General features: G+C 35.4%; 3 protein-coding genes across 12 annotated transcripts in view; 1 reads left to right on the forward strand and 2 right to left on the reverse strand.

The window, feature by feature from the left end:
- Positions 1 to 6,461, reverse strand: part of LOC135215424 (peroxisomal trans-2-enoyl-CoA reductase-like) — a 468,052-nt gene extending 461,591 nt beyond the window's left edge. For all 5 annotated transcript variants that reach the window (XR_010314679.1, XM_064250058.1, XM_064250050.1 and 2 more), the window contains exon 1: positions 6,245 to 6,461. Coding sequence is in view for 4 of the 5 variants with exons in the window: in XM_064250058.1 (XP_064106128.1) it covers positions 6,245 to 6,446 (202 nt within the window). In the remaining variant the exon portion in view is untranslated. The remainder of the gene's footprint in view (positions 1 to 6,244) is intronic.
- LOC135215426 (uncharacterized) overlaps positions 1 to 12,907 on the forward strand; it is a 196,097-nt gene extending 183,190 nt beyond the window's left edge. For all 5 annotated transcript variants that reach the window (XM_064250067.1, XM_064250064.1, XM_064250063.1 and 2 more), the window contains 3 exons: positions 6,843 to 6,925; positions 9,284 to 9,410; positions 9,814 to 12,907. In XM_064250067.1, the coding sequence (XP_064106137.1) occupies positions 6,843 to 6,925; positions 9,284 to 9,410; positions 9,814 to 10,072 (469 nt within the window). In that variant the 3' untranslated portion in view covers positions 10,073 to 12,907. The remainder of the gene's footprint in view (positions 1 to 6,842; positions 6,926 to 9,283; positions 9,411 to 9,813) is intronic.
- A 967-nt stretch (positions 12,908 to 13,874) lies between these two features.
- Positions 13,875 to 20,399, reverse strand: part of LOC135215425 (peptidylglycine alpha-hydroxylating monooxygenase-like) — a 59,968-nt gene continuing 53,443 nt past the window's right edge. The window contains exon 9 of one of the 2 annotated variants that reach the window (XM_064250061.1): positions 13,875 to 18,154. In XM_064250061.1, the coding sequence (XP_064106131.1) occupies positions 17,962 to 18,154 (193 nt within the window). In that variant the 3' untranslated portion in view covers positions 13,875 to 17,961. Of the gene's footprint in view, positions 18,155 to 18,918; positions 20,361 to 20,399 lie in introns of those variants that run through there. The other variant, XM_064250062.1, reaches the window with a different exon arrangement.

The following is a 20,399-nucleotide window of genomic DNA, read 5'->3' on the forward strand; positions in this document are numbered from 1 at the left end:
ACCAACGGCTTTACGTGACTTCCGAACCACGTTGAGAATGAACTTCTATCACCAGAAATAAACATCTCTCACACCTTAATGGAATGCCCGAGAATCGAACTCGCGGTCACCGAGGTGGCAGGTCAAGACCATCCCGATCAAGCCAGTGGCGCTTTTAATCTCTTGTAACCTTTGGTTAAATTTTGGTAAACCCAACGAATGAATATTAGCTTCATTATGCTAACAAACGGGAAACCTTACAGTGGTCATAAGCGAGCAACCAACCGTGGAATATCCACTAAGAACTTCAAAGAATTTGTACGAATTTAAACGCTAACTTTTCCTTCCACTATAAAAAATTACGATTATGCAGCAGTATCGATGCCATCCACGGAGTAATTCTTTATTATCGATTATCACTATATCTATTTTGCGATGTCTCCATTAACTGCCTGCCATAACGTCAAAATAAAGTGAAGACTCGATCCATTAACCGCTCCAGTTCTCTTCTCCAACCCTCTCTTAAGTACATCCAAGCGCCTATACAAGGGGCGACTTGTGTATTTCCCAAATATATTAAAAGTTTCATCAAGAATTCGTCGGTTGTATTTCCCGATGGAATTCAGAACGTCGTATTTTCCTTTATTCAAAAGCAATATCTTTATAGAGGTAACGATAGAATCCAAAAGCAATATCATTATAGAGGTAACGATAGAATCCAAAAGCAATATCAGAGGTAATGGTAGAATCCAAAGGCAATATCTTAATAGAGGTAACGACAGAATCCACACAAATGCATTAAAGGTGAGAGATAGCCCCGAGTCTCAAGAATGCTCAACGCCCATCATGCAAGGGGTAGGGATACGCCCTCGGTTTACTGAAGCTTTTTGGATAATTAAGAGGTACTTACTTTCAAGAAATTATCTTCTAGATACAGAACGCTGTCTGGACGCAATTGTTTTACCTAGACAAGTTGAGCTAATGACGTGATACTTTTAAAAAGTGGATCCTGCTAAGAACTGTATCAATTACACACGATAAAGCGTTAATGCCATACTGAGATTATTTAATATTACATTATTTAATTGTATGTACGAAATACAATGCAAAATAGAATCGCAACCTTGACGTTTGAATAATTCTACTCCGTTATTCGGTGCCTCTTATTACACCCTGAGTTCAGTCGTTCAAGCTATGCCTTAATCCTGTTTGTATGGTTTATAAATCTATGTTACAGTTTTACAATAAGTACACATTCCAGTGTATTTTAATTACGTGAGAAGTAAACCAAGCTCGCATATTAGGATAGGCAAGACTGCCCGATTGTCAATAAACCCATTCGTACAATACAGCAGCTGAGTAAAGTACACATTTAAAATTAGGCAACAACCTTTCAGTTGGGTAAACCGATCAGAGTTTGTTTGTTTGTTTGTATGGTGCTTTTACGTTGCATGGAACCACTGGTTATTCAGCAACGGGACCAAAAGCTTTACGCGACTTCCGAACCACGTCAAGAGTGAACTTCTATCACCAGAAATACACATCTCTCACTCCTCAATGGAATGGCAGAGAATCGAACTCGCGACCACCGAGGTGGGACGCCAACACCAAACCAACCACGCCACTGAGGCGCTCATATGTATTATAAAACGTTCCGTGAGGAAACTCAATTTTAGAATAGCAATATAAAATCCAACATTAGATTAACTAATAAAGGAACCTCTGAAAGCAGGGTATTCTCTTAATGGATACTGGGGCTGGCCATAAAGTATGAATTTCAGTTAGAAATTGCAGTTTGGATAACTAAAGCAATCACCCCTTAACATTCAAAACCACTGAAAGTTCATATTTATGGCAGATGCACTATCATCTACTCACTGTTGGATCGTTAAATCCTTTGAATGAACTGATCTAGAAAAACAGGGTTTAATGTTTGATAGATCTTAACAAAAGATGTTTAATTGCTGGTTAATTAATCATAAATCTTTACTTTCCGTCATACTAAAAGATAAAAAGGAAGGATTTCGAAATAGTTAGAATTAAATTACCTGCAAAGACAAGAATCATTTTTTTTTTACACTGTCACTAAATAACAACAGAGAAAATATGTCGGGGACGAAAAAACTTTACCGCATTTAAATATATTACAAACAAGTTATACACCCTCCTTTTACATGATGAGCTCGCCTCCACTCTGGAGAGAGAGAGAGAGAGAGAGAGAGAGAGAGAGAGAGAGAGAGAGAGAGAGAGAGAGAGAGAGAGAGAGAGAGAGAGAGGCTCGTTTATTTTTTATGACATATTTTTTTTCTAACTTGCTTGTATTTCCGGGAGGTTGGACGGTATAATTGTAGATTTTTTTTTTTTTTCAAAATGATTGATATTACTGCCCTTGTTGTCTCGCATGTATCACCTTTCACTGTCCGGCCTGTTTGTTTTCAATGCTAGATTTCGACAACAGTTACGACTCGCTGCATATGCAAGAATAATCAACATTTTAAAACAAATGTTATACTGAAATTACTTTGCCAATGTGCCGTGTAAAATTTTAAATGTAGTTACTGAAATTATCCGAAGTATTCCTTTGATGCTCCCAATAATTCTTAGACCTAGCTAAACGCTTTCAGGCAATTCATCTTTAAAATAAGTTTTACTCAATGAAAGCGCTCGTTTGTACCATTTCAGAAAGCGTAAGATATCCAATAAAAGATTCGAGGGTAAACTAATGAGCCTTAGGGGAACTGCAATGAATGAAATTAAAAACAAAGTATTGTATGACGGAAAAGGATCTCTGCATTTGATTCATTTCACATGATTTAAGGAATACTTAATAGTCCAAAGAGCATATAAACGGACGTAGTTACTAATGTTCGATTCCCCATAATGGCCACGATCATGGACTCTGCATCCGACTCAATTTATACTTGGGGCATGAAATATAATGTATGCGTCATAAGCAAGTCGTAACATTTAATGTTAATGCAGTTCATGTCATCGTAGCCTCCAACGCGCCGAAAGAAAGTACAGGTTCTAACTCCAAATGAATGCGTCACAGTGCAACCAAAACTCGTGGAGGCCACTCAACCGATAATACGTATATATAATCTACCTCGAGTGTACTCGTCCACCGCCAGCCACAACCTGACTAACGCAATGACAATATCACCGTTGTCAAAACCCCCATCCGCAGACCACAGCTGCAGCTCTTGCCCGTCAAATTTAGCACGCATACCGACACGTCAGCCCAATACGAAATGACCGTAAATTAAGCCACTTTTCTTCCTAATACACAGGGTTCAAAATTTATAGCGAGCTATTCATTTGGACGACGACGAGAGACCGTGAATACATAACGGTAAACGGAGAGCATCCAACGTTTGTTTCTGGCAGTTTGTAGTACTATTCAACAGTTTATGTGAAAATATTGCTAATTTGATTTGGGGACGAATTATTAGGTGTCCCCCTCGAATCCATTTTGCTCTCTTTTAATGAGTTTACGGATCTTTAGTGATTTTATTATTAGTCACAGAGGATAATACATTTGGGAACAAGTGAAAAAAGCGTTTAGCGTTTTCATTAATGGTAATATATGTATATATATATATAATGGTATATATATATATAATGTATATATATATATATATATATATATATATATATATATATATATTATATGATATATATAATATATATTATATATATATATATATATATATATATATATATATTATATCTTGGTTAAAGGAACATTATAATTGTGACCAATATAGTAACAGATAGGTTGGCAGTAGTTTCACGAATTTTAGCTAGGGGCAACCCATCACTGAAGATAGCAGTAGTCTATAATTACAAAAAAGGCATCTCAAAAAATAAAAATAACCACAGAATAGCGTCACTCGCTGTCATCCCCGACGATCCTTAACCTGGTACAGCTATAATAACCTGAATATTCTTATCATCCTTAAACAAAACATTAACCCTTGAATATTCACCGCAATGATACTAGCCTATACAAAACTATTTTTTTTCTCTCTCTCTTTTATTTAAAAAAATACACTTTAAAAGGTAATTTTACAATACAATACATATACAATACATATATGTAATTTATGTACAGAATCAACAAATATATTTAGTTATATTCTTTATAGCTCAACATATTTGAATTTACTGTGTATATAGTACATACATATACCCATACATACTAAAATTCCAAGTAACTACGTGTGAAACTAATTAAAGTAAGTTTTATAACAAAACGAATTCACTTTATTCTGGAAATTGTTAAAGCTAGGAATTACTAGGAATTACGAGTTAAATGCAAATAAACGGATAAATATTAAGGTGATATTACATCAGGCGGGCAACACTCCCTCAATTTCTAATGTGATTAACAAGAAATTTTCCAGGTCATACAATAATGCATATTAGCCTGCAAGATATTTTTTCATAATGTTACACCAGGTATTCAAATGAAGTTGAAATGTAGTGTAACATGAAAATTACTTTTGTAGTTACACCAGGTACTCAAATGATGTGGAAATGTTGTGTAACATGAAAATGACTTGGGTTGTTCAGCAGATTTCATTGTATTTTGACATCACTGTCTTTAATCTTCTCTCATGAACGAAAAAGTACCAGCACAAGGCGATCCCTGATAAAAAGACCATGGGCTGTTTCTCTATGTAATAATTCCTTGACGTCCAAGTAATGAGCAAGAGAGGAAAAACTGATTCAATACAAGCATTTATACTGGAAGTGCGGTTGAAGTGTGGCTTTTCTTGTGCACTTTCGTGTGTTAATACTTTCTTGTACGTACAACTATTTTTACCTTTATGAAAGTGTTTGAATTAGAGAGACGTCCTGTCATTCAGGAAAGTTAATTTCCGGCAAAAATATTAAATGCAAAAATAATTTATCACCAAAAAAAGAAATCCCCCAAGGAAAATTAATTTTAACAGGGATTCACTCTTACCTAACCTAACTCAGGGTGCTGAGTCCTACCCTGACTGAGTTCTGCAGCACCTGGACCCCCAACCTAACCTAACTTAGCATTGAAAATCACTATACACTTCTCCTACAGTGCAAAAACACAATTGCCACACTTCACTATATGCTAGGAAACAAAATAATAAAGTAGCTATACTGTTATTGTAGTCACAAAACACAATAGTTATAGTGTCCTCATAAAAAAGTTAACAGGACAATGCTGAAAGCAAATCATATGATTGGGCGGGGATCAACAAACTTATTCTATGATTGACCTTAAAAGATCGCTTGGTTTTCAAATGAGGTCGCATTATTATGGTGACTGGGCCATTAAATGACTTGATTATCTTATGTAAATGGTGCGGGTTTTGAATTCGTGAGAGCAGTTTTAAGACTGATAACAAATTTCAGTGAAATCTGCTGAATAACTCAAGTAACAATTATGTTAAATAAGATTCAACGTCATTTGAATACTTGGTGTAACAGTATAAAAATTCCTTGCAGGCTAATATTTAAAGTTTTCTATTGGGGTTTAAATCATTGTGGTATTGAACATAAGACGCATGATTATTTACAAAATATCTTTCCATATCTGACTAAACAGAAATGAAACATAAATGATCCTGTGGAGATGACAAATAGTAAACATGGTGAAAATAAATTCACTATAAAAATTCATTATAACTTGGTAAATGTAGCCCATCTACACAAGTCATTCACACAGCTTATTAAAATTCAACATCTACATAAACTGTAGTACCAATTATGCTATACGTCACACAAACAATTCTTTGCATTTTGCAGCTAAATGAATACAGAGGTAAATATATAGGATACAGCTAACGTAGGTAAGGCTAGGTTACCCGAGTTCATAACTTTCTTGACATGGATATCAAGAAATAGAACAGTTGGGCAATAATTAAACTAGGTATGTGCTATTCATACTTCTTTGAATGAAAAATAACAGTACATAGCCTACCGGTTTTGGGGGGAAATAGCTTCAATCATAATGTTAGCGAGGAAAACAGTCCGAAGCTCTGTACTAAACGTAGGCCTACGCTTGGCTACGTGCGTATACGAAATACTATTGCCGATCAGGAAAAAAAAGGATTAAAGAATTTACCCAACTTTATCTACCTAAATGTTTCACACTTCCTTTATCAAAAGCAGGGCATCAAAACCTTTAGAACCAAATCGCTCACGTTACTCTTCAGGTATAAATCGAGGCGAACAGCCCAAAATAATAACTGAACTAGGCCTAGTCTAGGTTATTACTCACCCTCATCCAAAAGGGCGTAGTTGGACGTAATGTCACTCCATCTTTCAATTTCTTGTAATACCGAAATGGCAGTAGATGTTTTATAAGTCCTCAAAACAGTCAGATAAATACAACACAGTACACCGTAATAAGGAAACTGCTCGTCAGTGGGTTCGGCCGGCCACCAAGTGAAATGTTTGCCTCCAAACTCTACATTACGCATAGCACTGAAATGTCAGTCACGTTCTTTGCAATTGATTACACGCAATTGAGAGATCAGCATTGTAATGTAATTCCAAGGAACATTATATTCAGGACTAATCATTAAGAATTTTCATATATATGAATTATTAATAAGATATTTAGCTTATTTCCAGAGTATCGATGTATATTTTAATGGAAATCGCTGGTTTGCGAATGCTTCTGTTTCACAAGTTTCAAGCTCCAGTTCATTGCCACAGAATGACAATTAAGATTTAGACAATTTAAATTCAAGTTAGGAGATAAATATATTATTGTGAATCACAATAATAATTATTCACTCCTGTTCAAGGAATAATGACTACATTTATTTTTAAAACAATGCTATTCTTCACTTATAGCCCTCTATTCTTACCAGGTACCGACATCTGCTGCATTCACTGGAAAGAGTCCACAAGTACTTATGCCACACGCCAAACGACCGCCTAACGAGATTTTTACGTAAGCAATAATTCACTTGGTATTTTTGCCATTTCTTTCATAGAAAAGTTAACATGCGCAAGCCTAAAATCTCTCAGAATAAGTTCATTTGTATGTTTAATATTTAAACTGGCCTTCACTTCTTTTGCATATTAAGAGTCCAAACATACAAACATATATTATGTACTGTATGTGTAAACACAATGAGCAATTTACCAAAATATATGTTTATACAGTAAAAAGAAGAATACAGTCAACTGCTACAGTGGTGCAGTAACTTCCGAATCAGGGATGGACCACCTGTGCATAAAATGCCCACGTTAGTTACTTTCGATACCTATAAATACAGGAGCCTCGTGCCTTTACAGTTTGTTTAATGGGGGGCAGCCCACGTCATTTACATAAATAAGATGTTACACGATATTACAAAAATATATACCTACAATATTTTCAAATTACCATGGATTTTTTTTATTATTATTATTAACTAGGCTTTAAAAAAAAAATTTTTTTTTTAAACGCTACTATGAGATCAGGGCCTCTGTAACACGATTTTTCGCAATAACTTTTTATCTATGCATTTCATAAATATACCGCTTATTCAGAATACACATTATATCTACACATAAATTTTGACTGTATTCTGCATTACGTAGGTTGATTAATAAATTTGGTACTTATACTGTAAAAGTGACTTTTTTTGAAGAAAAGGTTTCGAACGCACTCGTTAAGTAACTTATGACAGCATTTCTTCCCTCTTTCTCGATGGATGATTGGCTATACGTAACGAAGGCTAGACCTCTGGCAACAATGACATAAAAATTTGAGTACAAGCAAAGCGTTACACCTTTATGAACTCTGAAACCTCTCCACTGATAATTGTCATAATGAACAAACCAACAAAATATGTTAATAAATACAAAAACACTTTGATTATTAGTCTAACTCCCAAAATAAGTTTCCTAAGAAATTACAGTCTACTTTATAGGTCACAATCAGATTGACAAGATGTAGGGAATAGTTGGTAATTTTCAAAAACATAGTAGACAAGCTTGATTTGATAACTGCTATATCCAATGTCAAGCATTTTTTATTTATTGGCTATCCACCTATTTACTGAAAAAAATAGCCGGTACCGTATTTTGGCTTTAAACCTTCACCAATAATTATTGTTAGAATGATGACTTCATGAGGCTCCACCCACTTTGGCCTCGTTATAATTCAGGATAACACTGGAGGCTATCATGGGCATTGTTGGATTAGAAAATTTAACTTCTGGCTATAAAAACTAATTTCTCGAGTAGTTGTAATGTGATAAATGATCCTCAAGGATCTCAGCAGTTGGCCTAAACGTTTAATTCATGTATATTACGCATATACTGCTGCGGCACCACTGATACAGTAGTATTACCACGCTTGCACAGATACCCCACCCACATCTATGTATCGTTCCGCCATTCATAAAGTCTTCATATGCAACACGGTCGTACAGCCTAAAGAAGAAAAAAAATTATATCGGATGATCCGTTGGTCTGCTGGAGATTTTAGCACATATAAGCTTGTATTTACTTTGGATAAAAATCTTCTTTTAACAAAAATAGTTATATAAAGACTGTTTACATACAATCTCTCTCTGTCTCTCTCTCTTGGTGGCATAGTGAATAGTTAATGGAAATGTTCAAAATCCTGAATGACATTACAAGTATTATAATCACATTACGCTAAATACAAACCAGACCATAAACATTGGATTTAAACTAGAAACTGAATAATTGCCTATTCAGGCTATAGTAAGTATGGCCACGGTCTTTCTCTTGACTGTATAAAGTTGCAAGTCGTAAGGCAAATGCAGTTTTGCAACCACGGGTACAATTCCAAATCCTGTTAGCCATTCTTGACTGCTATGGGTTTCAGAGCCGATGGAACAAAGTGAATGGGTTTCTGTCTGGTGGATGGGCGGGGCAACATTTCGTAAAACGGTGTTTACCTTGCTTACGTAATGAATGTTTTCCGACTCTTGGCTCATAATCATTGGCCATGGCGTCGGCTAGATCATTTTTACTCTATGAAAATTAAAACTATCAGGTTTAGGTTGTTGATAATGCTGACAAAATTTGTGTGTGGTTGTAAAATATACGTATGTCAACTTTCATCTACATCCGATGCTTTGATAAGGAGCAAAGTCCAAAAAACCGTGTTACAGAGGCCCTGAATCTCATAGTAGGTAATAATTGTAGTAGTACATACAAAATTGATACTGGCTACTCAAAACCCCTAGATATAAGTAGAGTCTTCCCGGTTTTAAAAAGTTACCCGTGACCTTTCTCAGTCAGTCGTGCTTAAGTCTATGATTGTACTCATCACATTCCCCTTCCACAGCGTTCCTGATGGTCATAGACTGCGCAGAAACGGCACGTTTGAAGGAGAGGTCTTGCCATCGCCCAAACGTGACTATCAATGTTTGGAACCAGATCTTGCGGTTGGAGTTGGGACCTGAACTATGCAAGTGAGTTTCTTAGGAGCTTTTATTTCCAATGTCTACCCTGTTATGCTCTTGGAGAGAGTAAACAGTTCAGGCATATATGATATAATTTATGTAACATCCATATATATTTCTGAAAGAGCTTTGTTTTCCATGTCAGTTCTTCAGTATATATCCTGCAATATTTGTATGGAGGATAAAGAGTCCTCGTCAAATTTGTGTGGTCAAAATCCAGAGGTACACATCAAAACTCTTAACCCTTTCTCTAAGAAATTTATATCATTTTGAAAATCTGCTAGAATGACTAGTACGAAAAACATTGAAGATATATGCATAGCATTAAATATTTAGACAAATGACTGGGTGACAACAAATTAACTCAAAAAATGCACTAAACTAACTTATGATCTGTGACTTTCCCTGCCAGTTCTCTGAACACCCAACGAGCATGTCTGCTGGAGAACGGCTATATCAACCAGCAGTGCGGTGGAGAGGGCAAGGAGAGCCTCTACCGGAACGTCTCTGCTATCTTCCTGGCGACGTGGTGCCGCCTGCCGTTGCCTCCTAGTCTGCTGCCTTACGTTATGTCCTCGTCTAGTCAATTCACCCCTGCATCTTTCATCGTCATCGTTGTCACCGCCTGCGCTGTGCTGTTCTGGAGGAAGCAAGGCGATCTGGACTGCTGACCCTTATAGTGTCGCTAAATGTTATTCAGTTTGGTGAAACGGGCTCGACTGAGATTCGTCTTCACAGTCACAGTTTTTCATTGATCTCGTGTCATTCTCCCGCTTGATTTGTGAACGATTTTTGTTGTTATTGTTGTTGTTATACGGAACAAAAGAATAATGTTCGTTAGTGAACTCGCAGTAAAAAGAACGATGGTCAGTCTTGCACCGCACTGGAACTTCATGTAGTAATACCTCGATGAGGCTGTATAAGTGTGACCGTCTTGATACTTAAGCGTGTAGAAATTGTATGAAAGCAGCGTGCAAGAATAGCACCCACAAACATTTTGTACTCTAGTATTTATGAAGAATTCGCTCATATGGAGCTTGGATGAACGAAGTTGGAGGACGTTTGAATTTCTTTCTAGTATTACTCTCAACATTCCAGTACCACGGACGTTTAATCTATGCAGACAACCGTTCCATTTGAATATCCGTTGTAGTGATAAAAAGGGACACTGCTTCTTCTATTTGAAGTCACAAACAGCAGTCGTCTTCTTATTCTTATACAGTGATTTAATGTGCTAATTCATGCTTTATATAAAGTGAGAAAACTAGGATTTTAGTGTAACATCCAGAAACCGGAATAATGAAGTTTTGTATATATATTTTTAGTCATCATAACAAGGCTCAATAGTGCTGTCGTGTATTGACGATAGGAAAGGCATTTTGCATTCATAGACAGGTGATTCACATTCATGTTTATATATATATATATATATATATATATATATATATATATATATATATATATAATTTTTTCTTCCTCCTCTTCCTGTCTTCTGCCTCCACATCTTACTCACCCTGGGTAAGACCTTTTTGTCTCCTTTTACCTAAAATCATCAGCCCATAGATCTTTGTAGCTTACGCAGAGATGTCCTTCATCCTGTGAGTAAACCAGTGACGAAGGATGCTGAAGGAAGCGTAAAACTAGGTGCAATTTGACTAGGCCAATTACTTAATTAGAGGACTGATTATGGCTACTAAAACTGGCGTTACAACCTGGTGATTGAACTTCTGTTGAACGGGTTCAAGTCGAGTCTTTCACATTCTCACTAAGCTTCTTAGTCTGTTGCACAAATTCAATAGTTTGCTGACAGGTAAAAAGGGAACTAGTCTCACTTTAGTGATTGTCGCCTCATTGCCTTATGAAAATCTACTCAACTCTGGAAGCCAGTCCTTAATGCAGATACTCATCCTTTTATATCATTTCCTCATATTTAAACTTCTTAGACACTGCTTTTGTTTTGTATCTATACTGAACTTCTACAAGGCTGGCTTGAGGATTCCTGAAGCCACACTCGTATTGTGAGTGCTATTTAGATGAGGAAACCTTATGATAAGTTTGCGTCTCATTTCAGTAATTAAAGTTATAGACCAAAGTGGAGTAAGCTGGATTATGCTGACGTGAGTAAGAAACTTGGCGCTAAGCAGCGATTGTAAGTATATGGTACCTAAACTTTCATTCCAAAGAGTTTGCCTTATGGCCTTGTCCACTCTCGCTTTTGAAGCAGTGTTACCAGACATTCGTATCGTTCTGGCTCCATACTCGGTCGGTCAGTATAGTGGAACGGGTTATGGGAACAGTGTTTGCCCGTCTGACGCTGCCCGCAAGTGTGGACAGGGCCTTATAATCTTTGTCACGGAAGTGGTGGTAACTTTGTGTACGTTTTATTTTTTCTTGCTGTTTGTTGGTGAGTTCAACTGATATTACACCACAGCTTTCCTATCGAGTTCTGAAATATACTTTGTTTTGAACTCTCAAAATATACCTCCTATACTTCAAGGTACACTAGGCTACCTCCAAGGCCAACAGCTTTGGCTACCTCTTAACTGGTGTTTTATACTTCTTGATGACGAGGCTACGTTAATAGGTCATCTTATAAGCTCAGTCTTCATGTTCACCACATAACATTGTATACTTCCTCTGCCTCTCTGCCCCTGCATCGATCCATAATTTATGCCTTGAATACCTCGTACATGAGAAAAACAAAGAACTGAATTTATACATTCTTCATGTAATATGCTCTTGGTAATACTCCGGTATTACGACCTTTGTCACCCTCATGGGTTACCACAGAACGGCGTAAAGAACAGATTTTGCGTGGAATGTGATCCTTCGATGTTTAAGGATATAGTGTTCTTAACGTATTTATTGTAGCTTTAAGTACTTCAGCAGTATTGAGATGTAATTTTTATGAAGTCATTTTTTTTTACGTCTTCGCTCAATTTCGTAATGTAGAAATAATGCAGCCACTTCTCCAACGTGCTTTTACGTAGTGAAATCCAATAACTCATGACCCTGTGAAATAAGTCAGAATTCAAGGAAAGTATTCCTTCCAAAGGGTGGATACTTTTTGAATAGATTGGTGCTATGCTGGTGTTAAGAGTCTAAAATTTATTTCATTGCATGAGAGATTATATCTATCAGTACCTGAATGTGCCCAGTCAAAACTAGTGGCAGGCAGGTTCCCGATCTTTTCAAAGCAACTTTGGTATGTGATTTTCATATGTATTGGTAAATATGGTTACCAGACCTTTGAAAATCTTCCAATATTTTATAATATGTATAGTATATATCGCAAGTGTGCATGCGTACATATATGATGTGTCTAGTATCGAATACATTTTTTGAGTATGTGTTCAATGTGCTAAATGAATATAATTTCTCTAATATACTTTTATGATATAAATTCCATCGAAGATACAGTCATGAGATAAGAAACCCAGCGGTTGGAGTACGTGGCACCTTGTATAGAAAACGACAATGCAATTTTCAATAAAAGCTTTTCTCTTTTTATGATTTAACTCCAATCCTATCTCCGGAATAGACTGAAAAGCATTTAACAATTTTGCAATATTGATATGTATATGTATGTACTATGTATGATTTATATAGCTCCTGTATATGACGTTCCTCCTAGGTTCATTTGTCAAAGGATGAAAGGTAATTATGCCAGTTTCATTGCAAACTTGATTTTATTATAATTTACGGTTTGTTGTGGTGGTGACTGTGGAACAACTTCACAAAGGAAGTCGTGCAATTTGAATTTCACAAGTTCAAGCGAAGGTGCGATGTATTACTACCCTAATACTCTTCTCATTGCATTTTTATCTATTTGTTGATTTATTAACTCATTTTTTTTTTATAAGTGGTATCTCTTCTTTCTGCATTTCCCTTTGCCTCCTCTTACTACTTCATAATGAACACTGTATTCTTTGGAAGCTTGACTTTCTAGTCAGTGGCCCCTGTGGGCTTGTTCCATATGAATATGTTTACCTTCTGAGTAATAATAATAATAATAATAATAATATACCAGAGTGAGGAGGAATCTGTATTAGACGGAGAAAATCTGTCAAAATTGACATATCTTATCGAAAATGACATTATTGGTGAAAGAAAAATTATTTTGGAAACCAGTTACACGACAGGCAGGCACTGACATCGATTGTTGATTTTATATCATATTATTTTTCCGTTGGCCGTCTGTTATATTAACGTGAACTCTTCGCCGTAATGTTTCTCGTTGGACGTTCACCTCTTTTGTTGAATTTTGGCGATGTTTCCCATTGATCTTCGTCACGTTTTTATTAATGTTCTCATGCGTCACCGCTATGAAACGAGAATGAGAGATCCATTTTCGTTTAGTCACACCTACCTTCTGCTTTCCTTCTTGTAATATATACCAAAATATAATGGCACGAGATGACTTCACTCGGAATATTCTAGTATTATTTTTTTATGGAAAATTATGACAAAATGTCCTGTTTCAGATTTATTACAACTCTTTCATTATATATATAATATATTATGGTTTAATATAGACACAAATATATATGTACTGTATATATATATAGGAAATTTAAAAACCATATACATAAAATCAAAGATAGAATTTCAAACACAGATGTTAACGAATTTGAACTTCATAGATATATTAACATACAACATACAACGTGTCTGCTCTCTATATCAATGACCAAAGAATAATTCAAAGAATTAAATATATTTTTCAATAGTATTACTGTAAATATACTGCATGAAAAATGGCTTGCATTGGCTTCTGCTGATAAAACTTCTAGAAGTGTAATTATGAAGCTGAAAATAAACAAATAAATTTAATATTAATGTTTCTTTTTGAGTTTTAGGAACATGCTGGATTAAACCACCAACTATACTTTAGTGGTGGGCTTACACGAATATGGTTACCCATTTAAAATGCAGTATTTTCAGTCAGTAACTTACTAAGATGAATATAGATCAGATGAGATTGTCTTTATATATCTAACTTAGCCCTCTCCATGGAAAAATATATAATGGTTCTTTCATTACAAAATACTCCAAAATCATACATCGGTTGAAATGCCTCAGACCTTCACCAATATTAGTCTTCCCTTCAACAGGAACAGAATACTCATTATGCACATTTTCGGAGTTTTGATACCCTAAATAATAATTATCAGATCACCGTCCAATATCCTGAGAAATTTGTTTTGTTTGTTCATAATTTGCAACATTTTTCAAAGATTTCTTTTAATTAAGACTGGCTTGGTTTTCATTCCTCAGTACGGAGAACCTGGAGTGCTTTGACACAACATCTAAAGGTGGCGCTTTAGTCTAGCTAAACTTTTTTCCCGGAGATGTTTTATTTCATTTCATTTATTTAATTTGTAGCGTTTCATCTCTTCCTTTCTTTCAGTATTATTAAAATAAGGCTTTCACTTACAAACTTATCTAAGTCTTCGATATCTAAAATAACAGTGTTTTACTGGTGTTACGGTTCAACTTACTGAAATGTGAAAGCCTGATACATTTTACAAAATGTTTCTCAGTTTGCAATGTATATATAGACACAAACATATATAGATCTATATATGTGTGTGTGTATTTTTTTCTAGGCCGTCTTGAATATAGGTGATTGGTCACCTTCCTTAATTAAGGTAAGCGATGACTAGATGTTCTCGTTGCTAAAGTATTTCCATTGTATTCAATAAATTCTGTAAAATTAACAGTTCAAGTCATATCAATATCGTTGAATTATTTCCCAACCGGGAGAAAAGCCAGCCCTCATAGCTAGGAAAACATATCTCAATTAGCTACTCATCAATGAAAGTAAAGACAAAAATATATATTTTATATCCGGTTTCCAAATGTCAATACATCCCCAGGATTTCAAATTCACCTTCTCAATGTTTTCTCTATTTGTATGCTATTACTCTCTCTTAAATCATCTAGTTTTCCCTCAGAAGAGTTAGATGCTTCAGTCTGCTTTAAATCTATATTACCCTGTATTTTCTTTACGACTAATCTATTGGATATAAAGGGTGTCCATAAAGTCCCAGTACCATTCTGAGCAATAAATACTTGTAATGGTACTTGGACTTTATGGACACCCTGTACAATGGGCCAGTTTCTGGTATATTATTTAATTTCACACCGCTCTGGCGGTACAGTCTCCAGTTGTCTACATAGACATGCTGTTGATACAATAGGGTACACTGTCTTTTCAGACAGGGCTTCAGAAACAGCTGTATTGCTCCATGCTTCCTAAGACTACTTTGGTTATTTACCTTGTATTACATTTCTATTTTTTGTTGTTATTTCAATTTCCTTGCCTCCTTAAAGAACAAATCCTTAGGCCTAACCATCTGATTATTGGTAATGACTCAGTGACCTATTTAAGGTACGTTAGAATCATTTGAATTTATGCCCTATATCTGAATTTGTATGAAACCGTACTACCCTAGTGTCTGTCAAGGCTATGCTCATAAATATTCTACCTCACTGTATTCAACTCTGTGTTTGGAGTAACTTAAATCCCTACCAACAGTGAACGATTATGCATTCCACTAAAAGTACATATTGACACATTTATGCTATCATACACAGTGCATTACTACAATAATATGTATACTTGTCTTTGAACAAACTTATGAGAATGCACATTATAGAATAACTTTTATACAATGGAAAATGAATCGATACATGTTTTCCAACATTTACCAAGTACTGAAAGCGCCACTTCATAGTATTAGGTTGTTTTCAATCTTCTTGGGAAAACTTGGCTATAGAGCAGATGCCCAGATGCGAGATTTGTTTTCAGAGGGAGCTAAATAATTCTACAGTGGACAGTTATACTATATGATGCATGGCTTGGCAGAAGTAGTGGCCTTGGATAATTCCATGCAGAGAGGATTTATTTATTCACACCTTGGAATATACATTGTATTTGACACATACTCGTAATCTTTCTTTCATTTGAAACTAAATATGCAGTGTAATATTGTAGATGAAATACAGTGGAATTCGCTCCTAGTCATAAGTTCTTTTTTTGAATGTTCAAACGCCTTGAATTTATTTTGGAACATCTGAAATACCTCTTGATATTTCTCTGAAGCAAACTTCACTCAGGTGAGTGGTTGTGCTGTAATTCACTCGGGTATTAAGCCATTTGTGGGCCACATTTCTTATTTATTGCAGTGCAATCACCATACTGCATGACTGAAGCGAGGTTGAGAGTAATCCGTCAGAACACCTTGACAAAGCTGATTTCCAGTATTCTTGGTTCTTTGAGCTTTGTGTCGGTGGTCAGTAAGTACGTGAGACTAGTTTTTTCATATACATTCAAATTAGGTTGCCTCTCGATTTGTTGAGGCTAGGCATCCTGAAATGTGAAACCTCAACATCATCAGAAGTAGTGACGCTTCTCTTAGCATTATATCGAATGAATGCTCTAATGTTTTCCAGTGGGTTAACCCACAATGATAAGTCATATCCGTCGTCATTTGATTTTGAAGCCTGTTATGCCAACCTCTCATTTGAGAACTAGGCCTGTTGAATCTAAAGCCACGAGGATATACTTGATAAGGCTTTGTCATTGTTGACTCATGTCCATTTCCCAAGCAGATGTTAATTTTATTATATTCTCACGACAGATCATAGGATTTTTGTGTAATATAAAAGTCTCTTATGAGCTGTCTCAGTATCAGCACAAAATACTGAATAGTGTTATAGGGGGCTATGTTTACAGGCTTAAAATAAAGACAAACTCAAATGGATGACAGATTCAAAGTCAACAGTGATAATCTGACACAATATTCGGTCAGTTTATAGTCTTAACAGACAGACTGGTGTATAATCTCGGATTGAACTCGTCCCCATTAAATGAGAATGCATGCTCAGATCGGGGGCCTGAATTGTCAATTTACCTAAAAACTAAAGCAGTGAACTAAACTGAGGTATAATCAAGTCTTTGGTAACACCGGAATGATGGATAATAGGTCCACGTAAATTTCTTTTCAAATAAACCCCAAGAAAATCTTCCTCAGTAGGGAGCCTAAGAAAGTAAACTCACGTGGAATATCCGGGGAAATCAGTTTCCCTTCAACAACCACGTAATGCTACTTCACGTGGAATATTATAGAAATTCACAGTGACTAAAATTCACGTGGAAAATTGCAGGAAACTCTCTCAGTCGGAGACCAAAACTCACGTGAAAAAATTACAGAAAGCTCTTTCACTTGGAGGCCAAAATTCACGTGGAAAATTACAGAAAACAGTTTCAGTTGGAGATCAAAATTCACATGAAAAATTACAGAAAGCTTTTTCAGTTGGAGACCAAAATTCAAGTGAAAAATGACAGAACACCCTTCACTTGAAGACCAAAATTCACGTGGACAATTACAGGAAAAAATTTCAGTTGGAGACCAAAACTCACGTGAAAAATGACAGAAAACTCCTTCACTTGCAGACCAGAATTCACGTGGAAAATGACAGAAAGCTCTTTCACTTGCAGACCAGAATTCACGTGGAATACGCACGTCGACGATCCCTGAAGACTGATCGCCTTTTAATGGTGATGATGCATGTGAGGACCTGTGTCCTCAGGCCGGAGCTTGGAGGCGTCCCGCGGGACGGTGGCGAAATCGACGGCCCAGCTGTACAGAGGAGGTCCTCCTGTGAAGCAATACTTCTGCTCCAAGGGCTCCCGCTCGCTCCAGTACATGATATAAAAGTTGCACATCTCGTCGTTGTTCAACGATCTGGAACACAGAAGATTGACTGAATTCCTTCTTTCGATCATATATATAATGTTTTAATGATATTGTATCTATTCCACTATTTTATTTACACTTGAAATTGCCCTAAGAACTTAATACTATATATATATATATATATATATATATATATATATATATATATATATATATATATATATATGTGTGTGTGTGTGTGTGTGTGTGTGTTTGTATGTATAGATATATATATATATTATATATATATATATATATATATATATATATATTAATGAAATTGTATCTATTTCACAGTTTTATTTACACTTGAAATTGCTCTAAGAACTTAATATTTATTACTGGTGTGGCTAGTTACTATTTATATAAAAGAAATCAGTTGATTGACAAATATATATATATATATATATATATTATATATATATATATATATATATATATATATATGAATAATATTTTAATGGAACTGTATCTATTTCACTGTTTTATTTATGTTTGAAATTGCTCTAAAAAGTTAATATTATTTCTGGTGTGGATAGTTTCTATTTAGAAAAAAATAAGTTGATGGACAATGCAGAACATATATCACCTACTCTTCATAAAAAGCAACTTAACACTAAGTTTTTCCCTATTAAAAAAAAAAGAAAGAAAAAAAAAGATAGGACCACCAATCATTCATTGAATGTGAAAACTCACCTCGTAATAATGACACTGGGTAAAGCAATCTGTCGAGGCGCATTCACAAAAACATAGTCTATTAAAAGAAATGAAAGTAATAATGCATTGCGTTTATTTGTGGTTACCCTCATGGGCCTACCATACAACTACGTGCAACACACACGTTGCATGCAGGTTCTCTTGCAAGAAAATCAAAATAAGTGTGATTCTACACAACCTATGAAATTATTACATCATATAGAAAAATAATCTCTTGAAAATAAGATGACTACAAATGAAAATATTGATGATTATATGGTATGTGTCTTGGTATTCAGCTTGCTTTGCGTTTCAGTAGGCTGTTCATTAAAAATAATAGTGAAAAGACGAAATCATTGTTTCAGTATTACTGAACTTACATATTCCTGCTCATTACCAATAATAGTGAAAAGACGAACTAGTCATAATGCGAAAGTGAAAATTGTATTTTAAGAAATAGTTGTTTGAGAAATAGGTCACGTAGTACGAAACGGATCTTTCGTTTTCTCATTTTGTAGCCTTCATTTGTTTATTCTTACATAATAACTTTATTCAGCAGAAGAATGATGTTGACGCTACATGGAAATTTTACACTCTCTTTCAACTCTTTTAGGATTTTATATGTACTATGTATATGATAACTGAACAAAAATTATAAATAAAAAATTGAAATTTTTTTCGAGTTACCAATTGGGATGATTGATCTTCTGCTACAAATATGAAAAACAATTTTTGTTAAATATCTTATGAATTCTTAGACCAGTAAAAGATAAATCAGAAACAAAGCCATTTCCAGTGACTCATATAAATGTCTTTCAAGTCACACATTTTAACTTCTCTCTCTCTCCCTACTTGGCTTGCTTGTCCCATTGTGTGATAATATCTGATATTTTAATCCCAGCAAATGATGCTATTGCTTACAGAGTTCTGAGCCTCATTTTGGTTAGGATTAATTCACCAAAGCACCATTCGTGCTAAATATAAGAGAACATTGTTATAATTTTGGTATGTCCATAACCCAGTTTGGCTTTTTATTCTGCGCACGTCCAATACTGTTCTGTTACATAAAACAGGATATCATGCACAGATCTTCAGGTTAACTCTTTGCTTATAATTCTAAAAGTCTATTTCATATTATGGAAGACAGAAAGAAGTATGATCCAATATATGCTACGTAATCAGTACTGTTTCTATTTGACTAGTTGCTCATCACACGAAAGTCACCGGAATTTCTTTTAAACCATTTGTAAGCTTTAATGAACGAACAGAATATACAAATGATTGTTTCACATGATCTCGTTCAACGTTCACTCTGTGTGTTTGTGTCTTCTAGGTTTATGCCTCTGTCAAAGTGCTATTAAAATCTTCAGCTGGGGAGTTTTGGAACGTAGTGTCCATGCTCCATCTATAAGAGGGAGGGCCAGAGGTGAAGCACATTTTCCTGGCCAGCACAGAGGAGGAGTTCGCATCAGCCCAATACATCATGTAGAAGTTGCACATTTCGTCATCTGAAGTCGACCTTTTGGACGCGGGAGATGCAAGAGAAATATATGATAAT

The sequence above is a fragment of the Macrobrachium nipponense genome, chromosome 5 (genome assembly GCF_015104395.2).
Source record: "Macrobrachium nipponense isolate FS-2020 chromosome 5, ASM1510439v2, whole genome shotgun sequence".
In the NCBI taxonomy this organism is placed as follows: Eukaryota; Metazoa; Arthropoda; class Malacostraca; order Decapoda; family Palaemonidae; genus Macrobrachium; species Macrobrachium nipponense.